The sequence below is a fragment of the Festucalex cinctus genome, chromosome 9 (assembly GCF_051991245.1).
Source record: "Festucalex cinctus isolate MCC-2025b chromosome 9, RoL_Fcin_1.0, whole genome shotgun sequence".
NCBI lineage: Eukaryota > Metazoa > Chordata > Actinopteri > Syngnathiformes > Syngnathidae > Festucalex > Festucalex cinctus.
Genome location: NC_135419.1, coordinates 15565558 through 15579516, shown reverse-complemented (window position 1 = coordinate 15579516; position 13959 = coordinate 15565558). Strand labels below are relative to the sequence as shown.

Sequence of the window (13959 nt, the reverse complement as noted above, 5' to 3'; positions counted from 1 at the left end):
ACAGTAAATACTGTATGATTTTCACATTGTATTTTTCCCGTCAGGTTCTGCTGCTGAAGCACCGCAGCGGAGGTCGAGGCCTGCAGAAGTCCATGACCGACGTGGCCTTGGAGCACCACGAGGAGTGCGCGTGCGTGTGCAAGGACGCCGATAACGCCGACGATAGCGCAGCCGTCGGACACGCTTAAACGCCAAATTGGACGAAGACTGTTAAAACCAAGATTGGGACGGATTCAATCTGCGGAACGTCGTGGAATAAATACTGAGACTACAAATTCCACCGGCGTCTATCGGAAGTGTTTGAAGACAATTTGAGATAAGGAGTCGCCTATTCTTCCGCCTTTTGGGGGGCTGATAGTGTGTCACGGAAAATGGGAGCTTCTTTTGTTTGAGTGCTTTTGCGATTGGCTCCACTCCAAAAGTGTTGGAACAGTGAGGCCAAGAGGCCAGTTTGTTTATGATATTAAAAAGTGAAGTAAATTACTAAATTCCAGTTTGTAGTTTATGATTTTAATAAATGAGACCAAGATAATCTTTGAGAGGGTAAGTAAAAAGAGAAAATGTGGTTGCACAAGTATGCACACCCTCTTATATGTGGGCATGTGGTTGTTTGGAATCTGATTAACCCCGAATAAAGTTCAGATGTTCTAGTAGGCTTTTTTTTCTGATTAGAATTAGGGAAAAGCCTACTAGAACATCTGAACTTTACTTGGTGTAAATCACAGGTGCTTTAAATGGGGACAGGCGTGTGCTGACTCCAATTTAACATGAGCTTGTCTATGACTGGTTCATTCCGAACAGCCATGAACCCTGTTGTAAGAGGGTGTGCACACTTGTGCAGACAGTTTCAGGTTTTTTTTTTTTTTTTTTTTTCCTCACAATTGAGATGAACAAGTTTTAGGTCACATTAATAATGGAAAAGGGTTTAAAATTATTTATATTTGTCTTTTTTTCTTTTTTTTTTTAATATGACAAGCCTGGCATTTGAACAGGGGTGTGTACACTTTTTATATACACTCTATAATGTAAATTTTAAATTGATACATTGTTTTGATATATTTCTTTTTTTTATTTAAATATTTTGAAATCTATTTCTATAAAAAATATTTTGATGTCCAACCTAACTGTTTGCATTCAATGGCAAAAGTAAAGAAAGTGGCCTCACTGTTCTCAAACTTTTGGCGAGGAGGAAATCATCCTAAAGCCTCCCTCGTGTGTAAATATTCCATTTGCATTTCTTTTCTTGCCGAGGTGCCTTTTTTTTTTCTACCAAAGAGACTGTGGGTGCTTCATTTGAGTTACGTCTTTCGAGTATTTATTTCTTTGTCCAAAAAAAGAATACATTTAAGAGCAAAACATCCAATTTCGTTGTACAGTCAGACTCTCCTCCATTTTCTATCTGTATATTTTTTTTAAATATGTTTTTCATTCACTCATGTTCAGTTATTTATCTATTTCCCCTCTTCCTCTGCAACAGTTGTTATTTTATTGTACTGAAATTTTTAAATAAAGTATTTTGTTTCTTATTGTGGGTGCCATAAATAGAAATAGTAAACTTAAGGAGAAATGCAGACATGATTCTAGTATAAATATATGTAATGTCTAACATCATATATACTGAAAATGTTTCCTTGAGTACTCTTCAAACTCATTTATTAACTCTTCATTTACTAAATTTTATTTTTAAAGAATTTAATATTGAAGTACTGTAATGTTAATGTGTTAATATATATATATATATATATGTATATATATATATATATATATATATATATATATATATATATATATATATATATATATATATATATATTTAATATTTAATATATGTTTTTAGCTAATGTAGTTAGTGAGCAAAAGAGGGGAAAATTACTATACAATTTTAATGTAACTGAGTTGTATTTAAAAAAATTGAAATGTTTAAATATTTAAGAAAAATTCTTTTAAAATTTTTAATCTTCAATGAATTAGATTTATTCAAAACATATATATTTAATATTGTTTTTATTTTATGTAAAATTATTAATTACATATTTTTCAATTAATATAAAATAAATCAATAGTATTTTCAACAAAATTTTAAAGTTTAAAACCCATTTTAATGTTTATTTTTTTAATAATCAATAAAAAGTCATTTGTACCTGACACATTTATTTCAGAAAAGCTATTTTTTAAATAATGCAATATAAAATTAAGAATAAAAAAAACAATGATGTATTATTATTGTCAGTCTTGCCACTAAAATTCTTATCTTACCATCTAATGCGTTCCCTGGCAGGCGTGCGGGATGGCGACAGATGCTGCCGCAAAAAGGCGTCGCTGCCACTGTGGCCCGATGCCATCTCACTCCAAGCCTTTTCCCCTTGCACACAACAATGGACGATTAATGTGAAAGGCACTCACCTCCTCCCCAACATTTCATCACACAAAGACGATAAATGAGCCCAATTGACCTCAAGCAAACTGCACCTTTCACCTTAACCATTTTCACCATCACACAAAGACACGCACGCCTTCAAGGACATACAACTTTTTGTCAAGTGGACAGCAACAATGAAATTGCTTTATTCATATAAAATTCAGATTTAGTTGGAAAAAAATCTATTAAATGTTGGACTTTATCATTGTATTCATATTATGTATTTTTAAAATATTTTGTGAATTGTGAACAATGTAATCGAGTCGAGGCTCTGGCCTTCCTGGGTGGAGTTTGCATGTTCTCCCCGTGCCTGCGTGGGTCTTCTCCGGGTACTCCGGTCTCCTCCCACATTCCAAAGACATGCATGGCAGTTTAATTGGGCGCTCCAAATTGCCCCTAAGTGTGCGTGTGAGTGTGGATGGTTGTTTGTCTCTGTGTGCCCTGCAATTGGCTGGCAACCAGTTCAAGGTGTATCCCGCCTACTGCTCAAAGCCAGCTGAGATAGGCTCCAGCACCCCCGCGACCCTTGAGAGGAGCAAGTTTGCTCTCAAAGACGTATTTATACTTTTTTTTAAATATTGTTTTATGCTAGATCATACAGAAGGCTTTGATGCGGCCTCAGAACTGAAGAGAATGCTTGAAGCAATGGTAGTTATTACAAAACCGGCCAGCAGGTGGCAGCAGAGTATAAGAGATCAACCAGGATCATTTGGAACAAGCTCTTTTTGACAGTGTTTTCACCAGAAATGTGAATATCGATGAAACATAGCTATATTCTAATGTTAATTGCTGCAAAACGGAAACAGATACAAACATACTTTTTTTTTTTCCCTGATGAAAGAAGAGACTCTAATCTTTCTTTTGGTAGATTCATGTTTTTATAGTAATAGAACACAATAATATGTGGGCCTTGCAAAATCTGTCCAAATTTAGTAAAACAGCCAGGGGCGAAGGGGGTTGGGAATGAATGAGTTAAGAAAATGAATGGATGGATGAACAATGTAACTATTGAAAAAATATGAGATTATTCTCCTAATAGTAAGATTTTTTTAACACAAAAATAACGCTTTTTCTAGTCAAATAAAACTTAATTAACCTGCTACAGCTTCTGCTCCAACTTTTTTCTTAAGATAAATACTCATGTCACATAACGACTTCATTCGTATTATAATGTGGTTTGTCTCCCCCAAAATACACTTTTATTTCACAACTTTTTGTCGTAATATTAAACTTAATCCTAATAGTATCCGAATAATTTTTTGCAGCATTGCAACTTTTTCACCTTATTCTTATAACTTTATTCTCATGGCATTGTGGCATTCTTGATCAAATTGAGCCGCCTACAAAATATTGCAAAATACCGGTACTATGTATTTTTACAACATTATAACTATTTTTCCTCAAAATTTCCAAGGATACTTGACTTATTGAACAATTTTCAGCAGTGAAAAGTTAATATTTTGACCAAGAGTGAATTTGATAACTTCATTATTTTTTATGTACAATGAATACCTTTAAAAGTAATTTTTCTACTTGCTGTCGACTGATGATGACATCACCTGTGCTGAGGAAGTAGGTAACTTCCAATCATGGCTCACCTGTTTTCCGGGTTTGGTCAGTAAACTGAGCCATGACTGGTCGTTACCTACTTCCTCAGCACAGGTGATGTCATCATCAGTCGACAGCAAGTAGAAAAATGACTTTTTAAAGGTTCTAATTGTACATGAAAAATAATGACGTTAACACATTAATTATAGACAAAATGTTAACTTTCTACTCCTGAAAATGGCCCAATGAGTCAAATATTCCTTTAACCTCTTTAGTATTTCGTTATTTTCTTACATTGTTAGATTTTATTTGCATAATTTTCTTTCTCCTAAGTCCCTTTCATCTTGCGTTAATATAAAATGTTAATAGTTAATCTTTCAAAATGACACAAGCATGACCTTTTCTTAGTTTATCATTCTCATGAACTTTAAAAAAGGAAAAGAAAAGTGTTTTCACCGAGCAGACACGAGATGTGTTTTTCTCTCGACATGTCTGGACTTGCCCGATTGCCTTTGTGTGAGTCACACACACACACCCCCACACACCAACATGTATCCAACTAGCAAGTGCTATTCCCGCTCTTCAAAGTCCACTTCAACACGACACACATGGACTGAGTTTGCAATCAAAGCTTGACACACACACTCACAAGCACGCACCCACTTCCTCCTCCGGCTCGTAATTATGCAAAATAAGAGGAGCGCGGGCTATAAAAACATCAGGGGTCTCAGTGAGGTGTTTTCTTTTAATGAGACAGTACTTCCTGTCTCCCTCGCAGTGTTAAGGCACCCAGAGTGTGCTGCTAAAGTAAACTCTGCCAAGGCACATTGTTATCAACACATGCCGGCTGGCTCCTTTTTAGGGAACAACTCAAAATCAGCAGCTCGGAATATCGCTTGTTGTTCTTTTTCTTCCCGTTCAAATTTTTCATTCATACTTGACTAATACATATGACCGTATACGGGCAAATAGATTTCATAAATATCACTTATGTCACTCCAGATGCAATGACATTGGATTATGTTGTCAATAAACATATATTTAAAGATGGCTCAGATTATACAATAGTTGTATTATACATAAAATATATAATAAATTATTTCATTTAAAAAACTCATTTTATTACAATTAGGATAAATGAACAGATTCTACAATTACAACTTTATTTTAAATAAATAAGCCAAAATAGTTCAAAGATTGTAAATAAAACTCTTTTTAACAACACATTTTAATGTTCCATGAATATTGTTATGAGAGTAATTTTTAATAGAACTCCTGATTAAAATAAATACAATAATTACACTAAGTCATAATATTACAAGAAATTAGTTTTAAAGTTCACTTAAATAGATATACGTAACATTGCAAAAATAGATAATTTTGCAAAAATAAACTTCTCAGAAAAAATCAATACCCATAAAAATATTTTTTAATGAGCTCAATTTATTTATTTATTTTTTGCACAAATACCTGAATCACGTCGCATTTCATATAATTTTTTTAATTTGGCAACAGTAAAATTGTAATGTGAGAAAAAAAATAAATTATACAAGAATTGTTCTATTAAATCATCATAACTTAAAAAAACAAAGACAATATAATATAAAGAAAATGTTGCAATTATAAGAGTAGTCCTAATATTTAAGAAAAATGTGATTTTCAATAAATTATATTTATTTAAGGTTTAAATTATCTTTTTTAATATTACAACTATTCTTAGATCTTTTTAATTTATTCTCATAAAATTGTCTTTTTCTAACTTCCCAGGGATTCTGATTCACACTTCTTTCTTGTAATATTTCAACTTTATTTTTGCTAAACTGAGATTTTGGTTTTCATATATTTGAAATTTTTCATTGCCATTTTATTCTCAAACAAATCATACATTTTTGTAAAAATATATTTTTCCCCCAAATTTCGCTTTTTGTAATGCTATGGCAATTATTAATTTCTTCTTGCAAAATTATGACCTTTCATAAATTTTGAATACTGAAAACATTTTCTTGTAACATTGCACCTTTACTTTGCATTCCTTATCATTTAACTTTACATTTGCGAGGCATTATTAAAAGTTTTTTGACATTTTAGTATAATAGTCATCCTTTAAGTCAAAGTTAGTGTGACCATTATTCCTCTTTGACGTATTTTTCTTTCATTCAAATAAAAGCCCTTTTTTTCCGCAGACTATTACACTTCGCCTGTGATGCTGTTGCCATGGCGACAGACATCTCCACGCACCCACAGGAGAAGACTGGAGGCAGAATTGCGTGTACAAACAGACCAGGAGCCACCTGTCGTACATCAACGTATGTGTTGTTTGTGTGGGATTGTTAATTATAAATGCAAAGCCAATTTTGAGAGTCTGTACAATTTTTGTAGAGTGAAAAGCTCACCCCCATCTTGGGAATTTCATTTGCAGAGTACATATATCAGAGAAGGACTGTGGAGGCGGTTGCCTGGCAACCACCGCCGAAGTGTCTCGCAGCTTGTCGGCCCCTCGCAGAGTTTTTTTTTTTTTCCCCTCCTCCAAACGTCAAACCGGAGCCAGACGTTTAATTCATTCGACTCATATGGTTGTCCTGTCGGGTAATTAAAATCACATACGATGCTCTTGAAATAGGGAAAAATAGGCTCTTGTGGCATGCAAGAGTGGGTGCCATCTTGTCTCATGATGAAATCGCCTTTAAAGGCAAATGAAAACACAAGATGGCTACAGGAAAATGTGTATTTTTTCTCAGATACAACTTCTACTTTATATAACTACCTGCAACTATAGTTTCATAGCAATAATATTAACTTAAAAATTCCCACTGAAACTTTAAATGGGCCTGCTGTCTCTATGGTCTAATTCCAAATGAGTACAGAAAGTAGATAGAAAAAAACGTATTTTTTTTTTAATTGTAACGTGCTTAACAGATTAACTGAAAAACAGAAGCTATATGTCTGGTGGTCTTTTTACGGTTTCAAAATTACCCTAAAAGGGCCGCTGTGAGAAAAAAAATGGCTACCTTCCTGTGTCTTTTCTGAGATGACTTTTTGAGATTTTTTTCATGGGTCTACTCAAGATACTCATACAACCAAAATGTGCAGAGTTTAATGTATTAATCTGCTTCCAGTAGAGCCAGGCCACTATTAGATGCAAGGTGTTTATGAGAACGGAGGCCACTGTATGCGTATGCAGCTCCGTGACGGCTTAAATGCATAAACTGACTGAAATGGTCCATTTGGTGAGTGAGTCAGCTGCTCAGACGTGACAACACCCTGCCTTAAATAAACTTTCAACTCCGCTTTCCGAGTCTGTTTTCATTATTGCGACTGTGACCTGGAAAACGCTGCCTGTTTAAATATGTGCAGCAGTTCAAAGACCCATTAAAGACCCGCCGAGTGGTCCGGAGATACTTCGGAAGCCAAACCCTCTTTATGGGTTGTTAGGTTGGCCCGAGACCAGGATGACTGCATGGAGTCTGACTTGGTTGAGGTCGAAAGTTGAAGTGGTTCAAGCCCAAAAGCACCTGGGTGAACTCATGACAGTCATTCCATTGAAGAGGGGTTTATCAACATTTTACATTCTTCTCCCAAGGATCCCTTATAATCCATAACATAAAAATATAACATTTACCATGTGTACCCCTAAATGCCAATGGAATTCAAGTTTCCTATTTGTTACACTGCTCACCATGCAACTGTATTATGTCTATCTCAAGAAAAGAAAAACAATTATATAGAAATTATTGTATGTAATAGTTTTCACATTTTTCATGTTAGTAATTTGTCATGCCTGCTTTGCTTTGTTTTGTGTTTATTGAGGACACTACTGTAAGAAGATGTCTCTTGTTGTTGACTTTATCTATCTATCTATCTATCTATCTATCTATCTATCTATCTATCTATCTATCTATCTATCTATCTATCTATCTATCTATCTATCTATCTATCTATCTATCTATCTATCTATCTATCTATCTATCTATCTATCGCTATCTAGCTTAACTATCTAACGAGCGTCAAAGCTATATACCTATCTAGCTTTATAGGCTATCTCTCCATCTAGCTATAGCTATCTTGCTAGCTAGCTATAGCTATCTATCTATCTTAAAAGTTAAGCTAGGTATATATTTATCTACTAAAATGAAAACTACATATGCCAGCGCAGTGTAGAAGCCCTGCTAACTGCCCGTTTTTGTTAGTTAGTTAGTTAGTTAGTTAGTTAGTTAGTTAGTTAGTTAGTTAGTTAGTTAGTTAGTTAGTTAGTTAGTTAGTTAGTTAGTTTGTTTGTTTGTTTGTTTGTTTGTTTGTTTGTTTGTTTGTTTGTTTGTTTTGCTGTCCCGCTGCACCATCCATGGCCGATCAGCCGCCGTTCATTTGACTGTCCTGGCTAGCGATCTTGCTAGCTATTTTGTCCTGTAGGCTACTGTAATAATAAGGCTTTTAAATTAAAATGCTATGGTAGTAAAGAGCGATTTGTTTACGTTTGTTTTGTTGGCACAACCGAATTATACCACATGATTTATTGGAAATTATTTTGTTAACCCCCAAGCTATACTGATCACAGACCTTTGGGGATTCAGGGACCCTACTTTAAGAACCACTAAGTTAGAGCATCTTCAAACTATAAAGTGAGACGCATAAGGGTTAAAGCAAGGAGAAAAGAGATGGCCATTTGTCTTAGTCAGAAGCACCACCGCAGGACATGTTTACTCTCTAGAGCATCCAGAGGCAAGCCTGCAGCATCTGCTTTCTTCACTAATCATTTACTGGGGCTAAAGTGTTGAAATGTTTAATACATTTTTAGCCACTTCCCAGGTGGCACCTGAATCTCTTGAAGTGGTATGGTCAAAATCTGACCTGATGGAGTTGAGTTGCTAAGAATTTGGTGGGGTTTTGCGGGGCAAAATTTCTCTCCAAGTGCTTCCCACATGCCACGACAAAAACAACTTTCCCTCAAAATTTGACTTCATTAATCTGTCACATAACTACAAGTGATTCAAAATTGGTCGCAATCGTGCAGGAGTTTGTACCGTAGCATACGCCATAAGGACTAAAATGATCCCAAAATGGCTGCTTCAAAACAAAATGGTTGACTTCAAGTGCAATTTTGTTTTGTACATTTACTCTGAGGCCTGACTGACATGCATTCCAAATTTCACATCTCTAAATTAACTGACATTTGAGAGTACATTTTTATATAAAATGTTGCAAAAAATCCCAAATATAGTTAATATGTATTGATACATCATGTATAGTTTTTTTTTTTTTAAACATACAATGCTGCTGACTGTTGTTGCCACTGTTGACATTAACCATACTCTGCTCTACATACCTGTAATATCATTTACTTAAAGTTAGTGATATAGGCAAAGTTCGTCTTGGCCATACAGTGCTACTCACTATTCTTGCTGCACTTGGCTATACATCGTGTATTTATTTATTTATTGCTATAAGTGAAAAACACTGCCTTATTTTCAACCTGTGCTGAGATCTGAGAGAGGTGATGGGGTCGCTTGGTTCTCATTACAGCAAGTGCTGTCGTCCAATTAATTAAACAGGCCACAGCATGGATGACAACATGGAGTTAACAGAGATCAGAGTGATGCATTCAAATGCTCTCTCTCTCTCTCTCTCTCTCTCTCTCTCTCTCTCTCTCTCTCTCTCTCTCTCTCTCTCTCTCTCTCTCTCTCTCTCTCTCTCTCTCTCTCTCTCTCTCTCTCTCTCTCTCTCTCTGCTGAAGGCATGATTCACACCAGCTTGATTTAATGCAGGTGCTCTGATGTCACATCGGCCTTTTCATTGCTTCATGGCAGCCTGCTGAGTGCACGGGGAGTGGGTGTATTCCAGCCAAGGACTTTACCCACAAAGAAGGAAACAGTGCCACCTAGAGGCATGTCACAAAGTATCTTCATCAGAGTAAATGCTCCTTTTTCAAGCGTGATAGAGAAATAGATTACATACATTTGAAAATACAAATAAAGTCAGGATAAAAGCTTGAAATAAATCAAATCAATAGATAAAAATCTATTGTTTCATTTAAAACCACTCTGTTTAAAAAAATAGTATATATATACAGTAATGTAAATATATGACTACTGTTTATATGCTATTGCTTATGAGGAAGCCAACTAACTTGAACATGTGGTAGTCTTTGTACTACCATGATTATTTTTTGCTTCTTATCTGTTTTACATAAGCGATAAGCAAAATTTGCTGAGTGTAGGCGAGGGCGAGGAAGCCGCATTGTCAAGATTTGAAACAGGCAATTTAGCATGTTCTGACTTTCGTGTATCTGTCATATCTTATCCGCTCTGGTTGTTATTTGTTGCGCTCGTGTAGGCTCTTATTACATTTTGTCGGCTTGGAGAAACAGCCGGCTGCGTCTTAAAACCTGTCTGGCATCAGAAACTGAGTGATGACAACCCAAAAGCTGTGTAAGTTAAAAAGAGGAGCACTGTACAAAAATCCTCCCAAAGTTGTGCAGCAAAAAATAGGATTCAGTTTAATCCCCCCACCCCACCCCACCCCACCCCCGCTCCTACAATTGCAGTGGTTAAAATTAAGACTAACGTAAAGTTATGAAAGACATCATCGTGAATTATCCAAATGTTTTGTAGGTGAGATTAAGTCAATCCTAATTCCCTAAATTAAACCGTTTCCAACACTACCTGAAATACTGTACCCCAAATATTGTGCAGTTTACCGTAAATACTCCAAAAGTTGCACAGGTACAAGACAACCAAAATATCCTAAAAGTTGCACATATTACAACAAGTCTACAGTAAATCCTCCGATGGTTGCACAGGTTAAAATCAGATTAGCGTAAATCCCCTCAAATTTATGCAAGTTAAAATATCATTACTGTAAATCCCCCGATTATTGTCCGGGTAATAAATAATACTGTCATAATCCCCCTCAAAAGTTGCACAGGTTACGACAAGACAGTCTTAAAACCCCCCAAAATTCTGAATTTTAAAATAAAGTTACCATAACTCCCGTGAAAATTGCACAGGTTACAACAAAACTACCATATTGTAAATCTTCCAAATGTGCACGTTAGAATAACATTACCGTAATTTCATAAATGAGACTTCCATTTAAAAAAAAAAAAAAAAAAAAAAAAGTTTAGCAAATTTAAATTAGACCTAAACTCCCCAAAAAATGCATAAGTTAAAATACAACTACTGTAATTACTGCCTAAAGCCGGACTCAAATCTTCTTAATTGATTGTTTTTCACCCACCGACTGGTGACTGCTATTGGTGTTGGTTATGTGTCTAAATCGTATATATTGATGTCAAACCCAAACGTTTTCAGGCTCCAGCAACAAAGGAACTGGCCTCATTCCACCAACACTTTTGTAGGGAATGTACAATATATAAAAAAGGCCACTCTGAAGTCCCTTCCACAGCTACATTATATACTAGGTGGAATATTTCTCATTTGGAGAAAATTCCAGGCGACATAGTTAAAGCAGCAGCACTATTAGCGTCCATCATGTGCTGCCAACGCACATTGAAATGTGACCCTGGCAGTGCTCTGCGAGTACTTTTGAAATCCCAGTTGCGTAGCAACGCTTTCGCCGGCTGCTCGGCGGAAATAATGAAATAAAACTTGTGCACAAAACATAAATACCGTTCGCCTTGAAGGGCGTGCATTTATACTTTTCCTTTGAAATGCCCTCAGAGTATATAGAAGTCAGTAAAATACTAAGAAATACAAATTATATTTATTTGCAGTCTTTTCCGAAATGTGAATCGGAACATTGCTTTTTGGTTAGGTCAATGCTAATTTATCTGATTGTGTTTATGCCATACTGGATTTTTAACCTAATCTTTTTTTTCTTCAGTTAATTTTCCTCCATACGAATCCAAGATTACATAAAAATGAAAATAAAAACTAATGACAAAACAAAACCAAAACAAAACAAAAATAATCAATGTGCATACACTGAAATAAGTACAAATGACTACATGCACTTACAATGACGTCATTACAAATAGAATAATTAAACATAAATACAACAAAATAGGTAAATTAATACAAATAATAAAAACACAATTTAAAAAAAATCTCATAATTACAAATACTAAATGACAATTGCAAAAAAAATTTGTCATGTATGCACTCTCACAGTCATGTATGGACTCCTAAAGCGGTGTATGTTCTCAAATAGTAATGAATGCACTCTGATAGTCATGTATGTACTCCTCCCACAGTCATATGGGCACTCCCACATATGTGTATGCACTCCAACAGTTGTGTATGCTCTCCCTTAGTAATGTATGGACTCTGAGTCCCATTCTGTATGGACTTCAACAGTCATGTTCATTTTGCAATCATTTGTCAAGTAAATACATATACTGTACATAGTACATGTATTCTCCAAAAGTTGTGTGTGTACAGTTGCGTATGTACTTCTGCACTTATGTACTGCCTGTACACTCAAATTTGTGTGTCTAATCCCAGTTACGCATAAACACTAAAGGTGTGTATGTACTCTCACATTCATATATGCACCGCCTATTGCCATGGAATTGCATTTGGGTATCTAATTTCATAGATATGTATATACTCCTGCATTCATATATGTACTCTCACAGATATGAAGTCACATCCATGTGTTCATCCAGTCATGTTTTCTCCCACAATTGTGTATGCACTCATACAGTTGTGTATGCACTTGGAAAGCCATGAATGTACTCCCAGTCCCACTGTCATGTATGCTCTCCCTTAGTCGTGTATAAACTCCCAAAGTTGTTTATGCATTCTTACAGCTGTGTACTGTATATACTCCCGCAGACAATATGCACTGTCACAGAAGTGTATGAACTCCTCCTACAGTAATGCATGCACTCCTACAGTTGTATATGTACTGTCACAGTTGCAAATATACACAAACAGATGTGCACGTACCATCACAGTCGTGTATGTACTCCCACAGACATGTATGCACTCATCCAGTTGTGTATGCACTCCCTCTATCATTTATGCGCTGCTACAAGACAAGTGTTATAAGGTCTAATAAGTGGTTTAAAACAACTTGGCTGGAATTACATTTTAATACTTGGGGTGAGAGCTCCTCTCCCATCACAGCTAGTGAGAGAGTCAAGACTTTAATACCCATAATTGCTGAGTGCTGCCTTTTTTTCTTTCTGTCTTTCTTTCTTTTTTTCTTTTTTTTTTTTTTTTCTTTTTTTTACAAGAGGAGGACATGGCTGTACACTTGGCTGGAGAAGACGGGTCTATTTATGTCTTGGCCCACAGATGCTTTTCTGGATGGCAGAAATCCAGCGCAAACAAGTTATCACCAACGCTCCACCGAGTCATGCGAAGAAGACGGTTGAAAAGGAATGTAAATGATCATTCATTTGAATTTTTATGAGCAGATGGGATCAGTTTAGTGGACAGGCGGCGATATGAAAGGAGATAGGGCCTCTAAAATTATTCCTCCCTGGCACATGAATCCGTTTGGGATGATGGTATGCAGATGCAATCTTTCACAATCTCTCAATTTGTAACACAAGACGTGTAAAAAAAAAAAAAAAAAGTGAGGCCTGAGGGGACCCCTGTGGTCCTTTGGCTCCCTCAAGCGGCTCAAGTAAGGAATGACCAATTGTTCAACTTTTTTTGCCACAGTTATGAAACTTACTGTCATTGAAAGAATACAAGCAGGCAGAAGCACATGCAAAAAATAAAAATAAAATAAAGTGGGGGAGGGACGACAAAACATCACTTTGCCTAGGCACCCATCGCACATCCCTAGCTGATGACAAATTATTTAAGAGGAAAGGGAATTTTATTTATAAAAGTTGCCTGTATGATGAGCGTTTTTTTTTTTTTTGTTTGTTTTTTTGTTTTTTTACATGGTTGGTTGCATAATTTTAATTATGAAGGGCTAGATTTATTTATTTAATTGTAGTTGCGGCATAGTATCTAAGGAGGGCAGTAATACGCCTTGGAGTCTGTACGCTTCCGGAAATATGAAAGAAGAAGAATGCAGCC

The 13959-nt window shown here is 35.7% G+C and overlaps 1 protein-coding gene across 2 annotated transcripts in view; it reads left to right on the top strand.

The window, feature by feature from the left end:
- The window catches only part of pdgfc (platelet derived growth factor c), a 46032-nt gene extending 45416 nt beyond the window's left edge, over positions 1 to 616 (top strand). For both annotated transcript variants that reach the window (XM_077532303.1, XM_077532301.1), the window contains one exon: positions 45 to 616. In XM_077532303.1, coding sequence (XP_077388429.1) covers positions 45 to 188 — 144 coding nt within the window. In that variant the 3' untranslated portion in view covers positions 189 to 616. The remainder of the gene's footprint in view (positions 1 to 44) is intronic.
- The last annotated feature ends 13343 nt before the right edge of the window (positions 617 to 13959 follow it).